The 12,949-nt window shown below is 50.4% G+C and overlaps 1 protein-coding gene across 4 annotated transcripts in view; it reads left to right on the top strand.

The window, feature by feature from the left end:
- LOC144507676 (uncharacterized) overlaps positions 1 to 12,949 on the top strand; it is a 140,923-nt gene that overhangs the window by 16,635 nt on the left and 111,339 nt on the right. For all 4 annotated transcript variants that reach the window (XM_078234844.1, XM_078234846.1, XM_078234845.1 and 1 more), the window contains exons 3-4: positions 1,787 to 3,043; positions 10,111 to 10,198. In XM_078234844.1, the coding sequence (XP_078090970.1) occupies positions 1,855 to 3,043; positions 10,111 to 10,198 (1,277 nt within the window). In that variant the 5' untranslated portion in view covers positions 1,787 to 1,854. The remainder of the gene's footprint in view (positions 1 to 1,786; positions 3,044 to 10,110; positions 10,199 to 12,949) is intronic.

Genomic DNA, 12,949 nt, shown 5'->3' with positions numbered 1-12,949 from the left:
GCCTAAATATGACTCCAGAGCCACAGCAATGTGGTTGACTCTCAACTGCCCCCTGAAATGGCCGAGCAAGCCACTTAGTTCAAGGGCAACTAGGGATGGGCAATAAATGCTGTCCCAGCCAGCGACGCCCACACCCCACGAATGAATAAAGAATCCAGTATAAATCGCCCTTTAGTCCACAGCTAGAGTACTGTGTGCAGTTCTGGTTGCCACATTAGAGGATGAATGTGATTGCACTACAGAGGGTGCGGAGGAGATTCACCAGGATGTTGCCTGGGCTGGAGAGTTTCAGCTATGAAGAGAGGCTGGTTAGGCTGGGGTTGTTTTCCTTAGAGGAGGGAAGGCTGAGGGGGGACCTGATCGAGGTTAGAAAATTATGAGGGACATGGATAGGGCAGATAGGAAGAAACTTTTCCCCTTAGTAGAGGGGTCAATAACCAGGGGGCAGAGATTGAAGTAAGAAGTCTCACAACACCAGGTTAAAGTCCAACAGGTTTATTTGGTAGCAAATACCATAAGCTTTCGGAGCACAGCTCCTTCGTCAGATGGAGTGGATATCTGTTCTCAAACAGGGCACAGACACAGAAATCAAATTACAGAATACTGATTAGAATGCAAATCTCTACAGCCAGCCAGGTCTTAAATGTACAGACAATGTGGGTGGAGGGAGCATTCAACACAGGTTAAAGAGATGTGTATTGTCTCCAGACAGAACAGCTTGTGAAATTCTGCAAGTCCAGGAGAATTTGCAGAATTTCACTAGCTCCTGGACTTGCAGAATTTCACAAGCTGTTCTGTCTGGAGACAATACACATCTCTTTAACCTGTGTTGAATGCTCCCTCCACCCACATTGTCTGTACATTTAAGACCTGGCTGGCTGTAGAGATTTGCATTCTAATCAGTATTCTGTAATTTGATTTCTGTGTCTGTTTGCACTGTTTGAGAACAGAGACCACTCCATCTGACGAAGGAGCTGTGCTCCGAAAGCTTATGGTATTTGCTACCAAATAAACCTGTTGGACTTTAACCTGGTGTTGTGAGACTTCTTACTGTGCTTACCCCAGTCCAACGCCGGCATCTCCACATCAGAGATTGAAGGTCAGGGGAGGAGATTTACAGGGGATTTGAGGAAAAACCTTTGCATCCAGAGGGTGGTGGGAATCTGGAACTCGCTGCCTGAAAGGGTGGTGGAGGCGGGAACCCTCAACATTTAAGAAGCATTTAGGTGAATGCTTGAAGCACCATAACACACAAGGCTACGGACCAAGTGCTGGAAAATGGGTTTAGAAGAGATAGGTGGCACAGTGGGTTAGCACTGCTGCCTTACAGCGCCAGGGACCCGGGTTCGATTCCCGACTTGGGTCACTGTCCTCCGGGTGCTCCGGTTTCCTCCCACAGTCCAAAGATGGGCGGGTTAGGTTGATTGGACATGCTAAATTAACCCTTGGTATGCCAGGATGTGATAGGTTAGAGAGATTAGCAGTGTAGACTCAATGGGCTGAATGGCCTCCTTCTGCACTAGGGTTTCTTTGATTCTATGATTCTAGGTGCTTGATGGCTGGCATAGACACGTTGGGCCGAAGGGCCTCTTTCTGTGCTGTGAAACTCTGTATTTTGCATATCTTCATAAAGAGGCAACTTATTGTGGTACCTTTCTTTTGGAGAGAAGGGGAATTGCGGGACATGCTGGGGGTGGGGGGATAAAGAAGTGGGCTGGTAGGATCGAGTGAGAGGCTTGTTGGACCTGAAGAAAGTTCTTACGGCCTAAACATTTTTGTCTTCCAGCCGCAAAAGGAACTGCGATCGTAAAGTGTAAACCGCTTGGCAAGAGGCCACTGCTGTCTCATAGTTCAATGGAGCAAAGTAGTAATCAGGAACTGATAGCTTGGGATGAGGAGATGCAGACCAACGTCAACAAGGGATTTTGCAGCCCAGACGATGTTCTGAACCTGTCCGGTGATCAAGTGGACAATGCCGGGCTTTCGCCACACGCTTCAGGCGGGGAGGCCAGCTCCAGTTTTGGTGTCCATTACGTGAACATCTTGGAGGAGGGAGGCGGCAGGACGCGACCTGGGCTGGCCCTCAGCGCCGAGACCGCGATGGGTGCCAACCATCTGACGAGGCCAAAGGTGGGATACGAAAGCCAGTTCGCCCCCTCCCCTTCCGGCGGGGAATTGGTCAGTCCGTCCGAGCGGCGGGGCCACGCGGGGGCAGTTGGCTCCGAAGAGGGCCCAGCCGTCACCCAGCTCGGGCATGTCCCTACGCACTCCACCCTCGCCGAGGACCTGAGGACTTCTGCTGAGAACACGGGCGGCCATTTGAATGTGGGTTCTTTCTCCTCTTGCCTGCCAGAGAATATCTTAGACGGGATAAACCTTAATGTGTCAGAGGTAGGAGGCCAGACCTTGTTGGCACCTTATACCCAAAAGGAGCAGGAGATTCACACAATAAACACTGTCCAGAACGCTGCTGTGGGTCAGATACTGTATGGCTTTGATTTAACTTGTGAGTGCGATGGGGACCAATACACTTCATTGGACCAGTTGACATACGAGTATGATGTGGCTTGTGGAGAGGAGGAAGTGCAGTACACTTCTTTAGACCCCGTGTCCTACAGCTTTGATGTGTCATGCGAGGCCGATGAAGATTTAAACACTTCAGTGGATCCGATGTCGTACGAGTTCGAAGTTTCCTGTACCAGAGAGGACGACGAGATGGTATGTTTTAGTCAAGGCACCCTGGACGGCGGCAAGACCGTGGACGTTCTGACCCCGGGTGCCGAGAGCGGAAAGGCTCTCGATGACGCACGCCGCGCTCTCCAGTCGTGGGCCGATACGGAGCCAGTCGTGGGGCCCCCTGAGCATCAAAGCCGGGCGGAGATCTGCTCCGCTGTGTCGCCCCTCAGGAGCGAAGGCAGCTGCAGGAGGACAGACGGGCCTGAGATTTCTGCCGACGACGGGCCCGGAGACCAAACGCTGGCGATGAGAGAGGCTCACCAAACGGGAGCAGCTCAAACAAGTTTGGGGAAGGATTGTATTCCCGGTGAGTGAAAAGGCGGCGTTGCAGAATTTCACTCCTTGGCTGGGTGTACATTCAGCACCTGTGAGAGCAGGCATGTCTAAACATATCCTGTAGCCAACAATGAACACACTCGATACTGTGAGCAGCAATCAGAAATATCTTCATAGAAGGAGGCCATTCGGCCCATCGAGTCTGCCGCGACCACAATCCCACCCAGGTCCTATTCCCACAACCCCACGCATCTATCCTGCTAATCCTCCTGACACTAGGGTCAATTTAGCATGGCCAATAAACCCAACCAGCACGTCTTTGGACTGTGGGAGGAAACCGGAGCACTCGGAGGAAACCCACGCAGACACGGGGAGAACGTGCAGACTCTGCGCAGACCCGAGGTCGGAATTGAACCTGGGTCCCTGGCGCTGTGAGGCAGCAGTGCTAACCACTGTGCCACCATGCTGCCCATTCCTTCTTTTCTGCTTGTTCATTCTTTCAACTACCCACACCCCCACTGCCCACCAAGATATTAATGTCTTGTATTAGTGCACTCAAAATACCCCCCCCCCCCCACGCCCCTCACACCATTACGCCTGTCTAGCCATTTGAGTTGGCTGGTCTATTTGTCTGCGGGAGACATGAAAGCCCTGATTCTGTTCACCCCTGATGTCTAACCCAGGCATGGCCGGATGGCAGTCACAAGTGAGAGCTGAGATCCTTTCCCTTTGTAATTCGGATATTGAAGATAGCCAGAGCCCATCAAGTCTGCACCAACCACAATCGCACCCAGGCCCGATTCCTGTAACCCCACATATTTACCCTGCTAATCCCCCTGACACTCGAAGGTAATTTAGCACGGCCAATCCCCCTAACCTGCACATCTTTGGACTGTGGGAGGAAACCGGAGCACCCGGAGGAAACCCACGCAGACATGAGGAGAACGTGCAGACTCCACACAGACAGTGACCTGAGGCTGGAATTGAACCCGGGTCCCTGGCGCTGAGAGGCAGCAGTGCTAACCACTGTGCCAGCATGTCGCCCCCATGGTGCATTTGGTGCCTGTGACCCAGCTGTTTAAACTCATTGCGCGAATGGAGGGAACAGTGGTAAGGGTTGGTTGCTCTGTCTTGTGAAAGTTGATGGTCCCCATCAATGACACAAAAGAGGCCTGGACAGCCTCTTGACCAGGGAAGAGATTATATCCTATTAAAGATAAGTGGATCACCAGGTAACACTTCCCATGTGATCTCCTGGGCTACTTCCAACCATCAGGTCAAATTTTCCAATGCATCTTTTACCCCTGCGTTGGTCATGATTTCTTCCAGGAGATCACCTAGCCGCAAGGGGTTGTAGGAAATATTACCCACATTCTATGATCCCCATAGCGACTCTTGAAAGAAAGTCCCGTTTCCCCCCCCACCCAGCCTATTTCCCTGCTGTAAACCTCTCTGCCTTTCTGACGTTTGGATACTAAGGGTCAATTTAGCATGGCCAATCCACCTAACCTGCACATCTTTGGACACTAAGGGGCAATTTAGCATGGCCAGTCCACCTAACCTGCACATCTTTGGACACTAAGGGGCAATTTAGCATGGCCAATCCACCTAACCTGCACATCTTTGGACACTAAGGGGCAATTTAGCATGGCCAATCCACCTAACCCGCACATCTTTGGACAATCCACCTAACCTGCACATCTTTGGACAATCCACCTAACCTGCACATCTTTGGACACTAAGGGGCAATTTAGCATGGCCAATCCCCCTAACCTGCACATCTTTGGACAATCCACCTAACCTGCACATCTTTAGACACTAAGGGGCAATTTAGCATGGCCAATCCACCTAACCTGCACATCTTTGGACACTAAGGGGCAATTTAGCACGGCCAATCCACCTAACCTGCACATCTTTGGACACTAAGGGGCAATTTAGCACGGCCAATCCACCTAACCTGCACATCTTTGGATTGTGGGCAGAAACTGCAGCACCCAGAGGAAACCCAGGCAGACATGGGGAGAATGTTCAGAGGACTGTATAAGGAGACCTGTGACCTCTTGTTCCAGATTGCCCCATAAGAAGAAACATTTAGTCTACATTTACTTTATCAATCCCTTTTAAAATTTTATATACCTCGATCAGATCCCCTCATCCTTCTAAACTCCAGTGAGTAGAAGCCCAAGCTGTTTAATCTCGCCTCCATACAGGCCATGCCCTGAGGCCGGAATGGAACCCTGGTCCCTGGCACTGTGAGGCAGCAGGGTTAACCACTGTGCCACCGTGGAGTCCCTAACTTGCAATACGTCTCACACACACATGCATTCTCGCAGTCTTTCCATTTCGACCTTTGTTTTGGAGAACCTCTCGCTTCTTATCCAGTAGTTTTGATCCTTGAGTCACCTTGCTCAGCTGCTGTATTCCATCTGAAGTCCCCTGACATGGTTTCCATCGACAAGGCCAAGAATCCCCTCTCACTTAGATCACGACAACCCTGATGGCACGGAATCCCCAGAGACTCCCTTCTCCGATCCCCCTTAACCAGTCTGTCAACACTGAGACAGCAACACTGGGCATTGTCTGATCCACAATCCCGTCCCTCCCTTGCCACTCCTGGCTTCAGGGTTCTGTCTTTTCCAGCAGTAACACAGTCTCCCATCTATTCTCAGAGCCCCGCTGGATCTTTACTGAAACTGAAAGGGGCAATTTAGCATGGCTAATCCACCTAACCTGCACATCAGACCGGCACGGTGGCACAGTGGTTAGCCCTGCTGCTTCACAGCGCCAGGGACTCGGGCTCGATTCCTGGCTTGGGTCACTGTCTGTGTGGAGTTTGCACGTTCTCCCCGTGTCTGCGTGGGTTTCCTCCGGGTGCTCCGGTTCCCTCCCACATTCTGAAAGACGTGCTGGTTAGGGTGCATTGACCCGAACAGGCGCCAGAGTGCGGCAACTAGGGGAATTTTACAGTAATTTCATTGCAATGTTAATATAAGCCTTACTTGTGACTAATGAATAAACTTTACTATTTTTGGACATGAAGGGGCAATTTAGCACGGCTAATTCTCCTAACCGACACATCTTTGGACAGTAAGAGGCAATTTAGCATGGCCAATCCACCTAACCCGCACATCTTTAGACTGTGGGAGGAAACCGGAGCACCCGGAGGAAACCCACGCAGACATGGGGAGAATGTGCAAACTGCACACAGATGGTGATCCAAGCTGGGAATTGAACCTGGGTCCCTGGCGCTGTGAGGCGGCAGTGCTAACCACTGTGCCACCGTGCCACCCCTTTGTTCTGGTGATATTGGCTGGCAGATAAATATTCTAAGAAGTTTAACAACACTAGGTTCTTACTGTGTTTACCCCAGTCCAACGCCGGCATCTCCACATCAGATAAATATTGACCAGGGGCAGTGGGGGGGAGGGAGAAGAACTTCCCTTTGAAAGAGTGCCATGGGGTCTTTCACATCTGTCTGAGAGAGAGAGAGAGAGAGAGAGGAGGTGTGGGAGGAGGGCTCCGGGTTCTGACATCCCACCTGTCACCTGGGTTGAAACACCTCTGACACGGCAGCATTGCCGATTTCCCCCGCCCGCCCGCTGTACCGTGCTGGGACTGCCGGCCTGGATTACAAAGGATCAAAGACAGCACATCCACACTTACAGCTCTTGTTACTTTGACAGAATCCCACAGACCAGAGGCATCCTGCAGCTTGGTACCCTGAGGCACAATAAAATATAGCGAGACCATCAGTCAGCTCTCGAATGCCACGACCTTGGCATGTGGTGCGCATTATCTGTAAGTCCCTCGGTGACTTTAAGCAGCGTGCATACCAGTGCTTAAATCTGAGCTGAAAGTGCTTGGAGAGGGTGTGCTGGGGAGGGAGTGGTGGGGGAGGGGCTTTCTGCGTGGCATTTACCTGCCCATTAACAGGAGCCCCCGGGTAAAGGGAAGATGCTGTCTTGGATTAAGACCAAGTCCTGGTACATTGAAGGAGGCACACACCTGTTTTATAAGCCACATTAATTGAACTGATCCGGACTGGACTTGCTGCACGCTGTTACCTTTTTTATTCTTACATGGGATATGGGCGTCACTGGCTGGGCCAGCCCACCCCTAATTGGGGTGGCACAGTGGGTTAGCACTGCTGCCTCACAGCGCCAGGGACCCGGGTTCGATTCCCGGCTCGGGTCACTGTCTGTCTGCACGTTCTCCCAATGTCTGCGTGAGTTTCCTCCAGTTTCCTCCCACAATCCGAAAGACGTGCTGGTTTGGGGTGCATTGTCGGTGCTAAATTCTCCCCCAGTGTACCCAAATAGGCGCTGGAGTGTGGCGACTAGGGGATTTTCACAGTAACTTCATTGCAGTGTTAATGTAAGCCGACTTGTGACACTAATAAATAAACTAAAACTAATGCGTCTTGACAAATACATGAATAGGATGGGAATAGAGGGATATGGTCCACGGAAGGGTAGGGGGTTTTAGTTTAGTTTTAGGCAGCACGGTCGGCGCAGGCTTGGAGGGCCGAAGGGCCTGTTCCTGTGCTGTAATTTTCTTAGTTCTTTGTTCTTAATTGCCCTTGAACTGAGTGGCTTGCTAGGCTATTTCAGAGGCCAATTGAGAGTCAACCACATCGCTGTGGCTCTGGAGTCACATGTAGGCCAGACCGGGTAAGGACAGCAGATTTCCTTCCCTAAAGGACATTAGTGAACCCCAGATGGGTTTTTACGACAATCGACGATGGTTTCGTGGACATCAGTAGATTCTTAATTCTAGGTTTTTTTTAAAAATTGAATTCAAATTTCACCATGGTGGTGGGATTCGAACCCAGGTCCCCAGAGCATTATCTGAATTACTAGTGCAGCAGCGTCACCGCTGTGCCACTACCTCCTGGCACAACACAGCAGGAGTTAAGTGAGGAGAGTGCCCCTGTGGGACAAAGCAGCTTAGTTTTTCTCCTGAACTGATGAGGCAGAGCAGCTGAGTTGTGCAGGTTGTACAGTGCCTTCAGATATTGGCGTTCCCATCAGGAACACTGCGCTAAGGGATTTGAGAGCAGAAACGTTGTGAAAACAGCACTCAGCGCAGGCAAACAGTGAATATTTTACACTCCACTGTAAATAAATCTTCCTCCCTTCTCCCGTTAACCAGCCCCAGGGAGGTACTTCTTGTAGCATTAGCATTGACATCCCCATAACTGGAGTTGGAACTGAACTGAAAGAAATACCCCTTCACAAAAGGTCCCTGAATTTCCTTTACTGTCTGTCCAGGTCAGGTACGGTGTGTTTCTCTGGGATTAGAGAGGGATGGAGTCACCGGAAACAAAGTAGGAGTGGTGGGGAGCACTTTCATTGATATAGCACCTAAGGACTTCAATGAACAAAGAAAATTACAGCACAGGAACAGGCCCTTCGGCCCTCCAAGCCTGCACGGACCATGCTGCCCGACTGAACTAAAGCCCCCTATCCTTCTAGGGACCATATCCCTCTATTCCCATCCTATTCATGTATTTGTCAAGATGCCCCTTAAAAGTCACTGTCGTATCTGCTTCCAGTACCTACCCCGGCAACGAGTTCCAAGCACCCACCACCCTCTGTGTAAAAAAACTTGCCTCGTACATCTCCTTTAAACCTTACCCCTTGCACCTTAAACCTATGCCCCCTAGTAATTGACTCTTCCACCCTGGGAAAAAGCTTCTGACTATCCACTCTGTCCATACCCCTCATAACCTTGTAGACTTCTATCAGGTCACCCCTCAACCTCCAACCTCTCCTCATAGCTAATGCCCTCCAGGCAACGTCCTGGTAAATCTTTTCTGTACCCTCTCCAAAGCCTCCACATCCTTCTGGTAGTGTGGCGACCAGAATTGAACACTATATTCCAAGTGCAGCCTAACTAAAGTTCTATAAAGCTGCAACATGACTTGCCAATTTTTTAACTCAATGCTCCGGCCGATGAAGGCAAGCATGCCGTATGCCTTCTTGACTACCTTCTCCACCTGCGTTGCCACTTTCAGTGACCTGTGTACATGTACACCCAGATCCCTCTGCCTATCAATACTCTTAAGGGTTCTGCCATTTACTGTATATTTCCTATCTTTATTAGACCTTCCAAAATGCATTACCTCACATTTGTCCAGATTAAACTTCATCTGCTATCTCTCCGCCCAAACCGATCTATATCCTGCTGTAGCCTCTGATGGTCCTCATCGCTGTCCGCAAATCCACCAACCTTTGCGTCATCCGCAAACTTTCTTTAGGCCTTCATTTTTCTTTAGGTAGTGCCATGGGAGCTGTGGCACTCACAGGAGAGAGCAAATAGGGCCGCCTTTCTTTTATTCATTCGTGGGATGTGGGCGTTGCTGGCTGGCCAGCATTTATTGCCCATCCCTAGTTGCCGTTGAGAAGGTGGTGGTGAGCTGCCTTCTGAATCGCTGCAGTCCGATGGTTCATAAAGCGGTGCACAACATTCTTCTACGTTTCTTATTTATCTGTTTTGTTAAAATCTTCTTTTTCTTTTATTTGTTTTATGGGACATGGGTGTCGCTGGCTGGGCCAGCATTTATTGCCCATCCTTAGTCATCCTTGAACTCAGTGGCTTGCTCGGTCATTTCAGAGGGCAGTTGAGAGTCAACCACATTGCTGTGGCTCTGGAGTCACATGGAGGCCAGACCGGGTAAGGGCGGCAGATTTCCTTCCCACATTAGTGAACCAGATGGGTTTTTTCCAACAATCAACAATGTTTCCATGGTCATCATTAGATTCTTAATTTCATTTTTTTTATTGAATTCAAATTCCACCGTCTGCCATGGCAGGATTCGAACCCAGGCTGACTCTGGCCAAACCGTTGCCATGGAGAATGCACCAGGGGAGCTATTGCACCCCACGATTTTAGAAAGGCAGAATGCCTGCGCATGTTCCTTTTGCCTTGACCAATCAGCTAAACAGAGTTCTTTTCTCATCCGGTATAAATGGTTGCTCCCTTTGAAATTTGGTATTCTTGTGTTTGTCCTAATGAGTGCCAGATGAAAAGCTTTGGCAGGATGTCTCTTTCTCTGTGCGACCAAATGATTATTTGGTGATGAATTTCTTCCAGCAGAAATGAAGCAATATCCAGACTACTGTGAACCAGCGCCTGTGTGCTACCATCAGTATCTCAGCACCTCAGAGGACAAGAAGCGTAGTCGGTAAGTGCTAATTAAGCTTGGCTTGGTGCCAATTTTACCATCACTGAATCCCCCACTGTCAGCATCCTTGGGGTTACCATTGACCAGAAACTCAACTGGACTCACCACATAAACACAGTGGCTACAAGAGCAGGTCAGAGGCTGGGAATACTGCAGCGAGTAACTCACCTCCTGACTCCCCAAAGCCTGTCCACCATCTACAAGGCACAAGTCAGGAGTGTGATGGAATACTCCCCACTTGCCTGGATGGGTGCAGCTCCAACAACACTCAAGAAGCTCGACACCATCCAGGACAAAGCAGTTCTCTTGATTGGCACCACATCTACATTCACTCCCTCCACCACCGACACTCATAAGAACATAGAACTAGGAGCAGGAGTAGGCCATCTGGCCTCTCGAGCCTGCTCCGCCATTCAATAAGATCATGGCTGATCTTTTCGTGGACTCGGCTCCACTTACCTGTCCGCTCACCATAACCCTTAATTCCTTTACTGTTCAAAAATTTGTCTATCCTTGCCTTAACAATATTCAATGAGGTAGCCTCAACTGCTTCACTGGGCAGAGAATTCCACAGATTCACAACCCTTTGGGTGAAGAAGTTCCTCATCAACTCAGTCCAAAATCTGCTTCCCCTTATTTTGAGGCCATGCCCCCTAGTTCTAGTTTCACCCGCCAGTGGAAACAACTTCCCTGCTTCTATCTTACCTATTCCCTTCATAATCTTATGTGTTTCTATAAGATCTCCCCTCATTCTTCTGAATTCCAAAGAGTATAGCCCCAGTCTACTCAGTCTCTCCTCATAAGCCAACCCTCTCAACTCCGGAATCAACCTAGTGAATCTCTTCTGCACCCCCTCCAGTGCCAGTATATCCTTTCTCAAGTAGCAGCAGTGTGTACCATCTACAAGGTGCACTACAGCAATTCACCAAAGATCCTGAGACAGCACCTTCCAAACCCATGACCACTTCCATCTAGAAGGACAAGAGCAGCAGATACATGGGAACACCACCACCTGCAAGTTGCCCTCCAAACCACTCACCATTGGCACGACAGGGCGGCACGGTAGCACAGTGGTTAGCACTGCTGCTTCACAGCTCCAGGGTCCTGGGTTCGATTCCCGTCTTGGGTCACTGTCTGTGTGGAGTTTGCACATTCTCCTCGTGTCTGCGTGGGTTTCCTCCGGGTGCTCCGGTTTCCTCCCACAGTCCAAAGATGTGTGCGTTAGGTTGATTGGCCATACTAAAAAAACCAAATTGCCCCTTAGTGTCCTGGGATGTGTAGATTAGAGGGATTAGCGGGTAAAATATGTAGGAATATGGGGGTAGGGCATGGGTGGGATTGTGGTCGGTGCAGACTCGATGGGCCGAATGGCCTCTTTCTGTACGGTAGGGTTTCTATGATTTCTATCTTGACTTAGAAATATGCCGCCGTTCCTTCTCAGTCGCTGGGTCAAAATCCTGGAATTCCCTCCCTAACGGCATTGTGGGTCAACCCACAGCACGTGGACTGCAGCGATTCAAGAAAGCAGCTCACCACCACCTGCTCAAGGGGCAACTAGGGATGGGTAATAAACGCTGGCCCAGCCAGCGACGCCCATGTCCCACAAATGAATAAAAAAAGTCTCGGTAAACATATTCCCCTGTGCTGCTATGTCACAAAGGGTGGTTCGGTACCGCGTTGTGCTGCCTTCTCTGAATTATCTTTACAGGTAATATTTGAATCATAGAATACAATCATAGAATCCCTACAGTGCAAAAGAGGCCATTCAGCCTATCCAATCTGCATTGAATCTCTGGCAGGGTATCTTGCCCAGTCTCTCTTCCCCCACCTAACCCCGTAACCCCACACATTTCCCCTGGCCAATCCCCCTAACCTACACATCTTGGAACTCTAAGGGACAATTTAGCATGGCCAATCCACCTAATCTGCCTCTGCATCATCAACCTCTACCCACGATGAACTGAAGTGCCCGGGGCAAGGAGCCGTCAGGCCCCATCGAGATCTGGAAAACACTGGAACCAACTGTCAGTTTCCCAACCCAACTACTCCCCACCTCCGTCCTATTCCTGCTGTCAGCCATGTTGGCTGAGGTGGCTTCAGTCAACAGGTCATGGAACCCCTCCAGTGCTGAAGGAGGCCATTCGGCCCATCGAGTCTGCACCGACCACAATCTCACCCAGTCCCTATCCCCGTAACCCTACATATTTACCCTGCTAATCCCCCTGACACTAGCGTCAATTTAGCATGGCCAATCCACCTAACCCACACATCCTTGGAGTGTGGGAGGAAACCGGAGCACCCAGAGGAAACCCACACAGACACGGGGAGAACGTGCAAACTCCGCACAGACAGTGACCCGAGGCTGGAATTGAACCCGGGTCCCTGGAGCTGTGAGGCAGCAGTGCCACCACGCAGATGGCCTAGACAAGTCTCTACCCCAACTGCAACCCACTGCCACCGTGCCGTCATTTGGGTTGAGAGGTCCCCTCTGGGAAGGGAAGTAATCTCTCTATCCTTTTCCCTCTTCATTGGCCCTGGAGTTATTGCTGCTCCCGGGAGATAATAGGGTAGGGGCAGGGAGGGGAACGGAGGATGGAAGCAGTGGGACAAAGTGTTGAGAAAACAGCCACACCAGCATGGTTGATTGATGGTAGGTATGGGGCACAATGGGTTGGGGTGGAAAGGGGTGGAGGGGGGTTGCAGTTGGGGTAGAGAGTTGTCCAGGCCATCTGCAGGGCGGCACAATGGTTA

Source organism: Mustelus asterias, chromosome 19 (assembly GCF_964213995.1).
Source record: "Mustelus asterias chromosome 19, sMusAst1.hap1.1, whole genome shotgun sequence".
NCBI classification, from domain to species: Eukaryota; Metazoa; Chordata; class Chondrichthyes; order Carcharhiniformes; family Triakidae; genus Mustelus; species Mustelus asterias.
The sequence above is the reverse complement of the archived record's forward strand: the minus strand, read 5'-3'. Positions and strand labels throughout refer to the sequence as shown.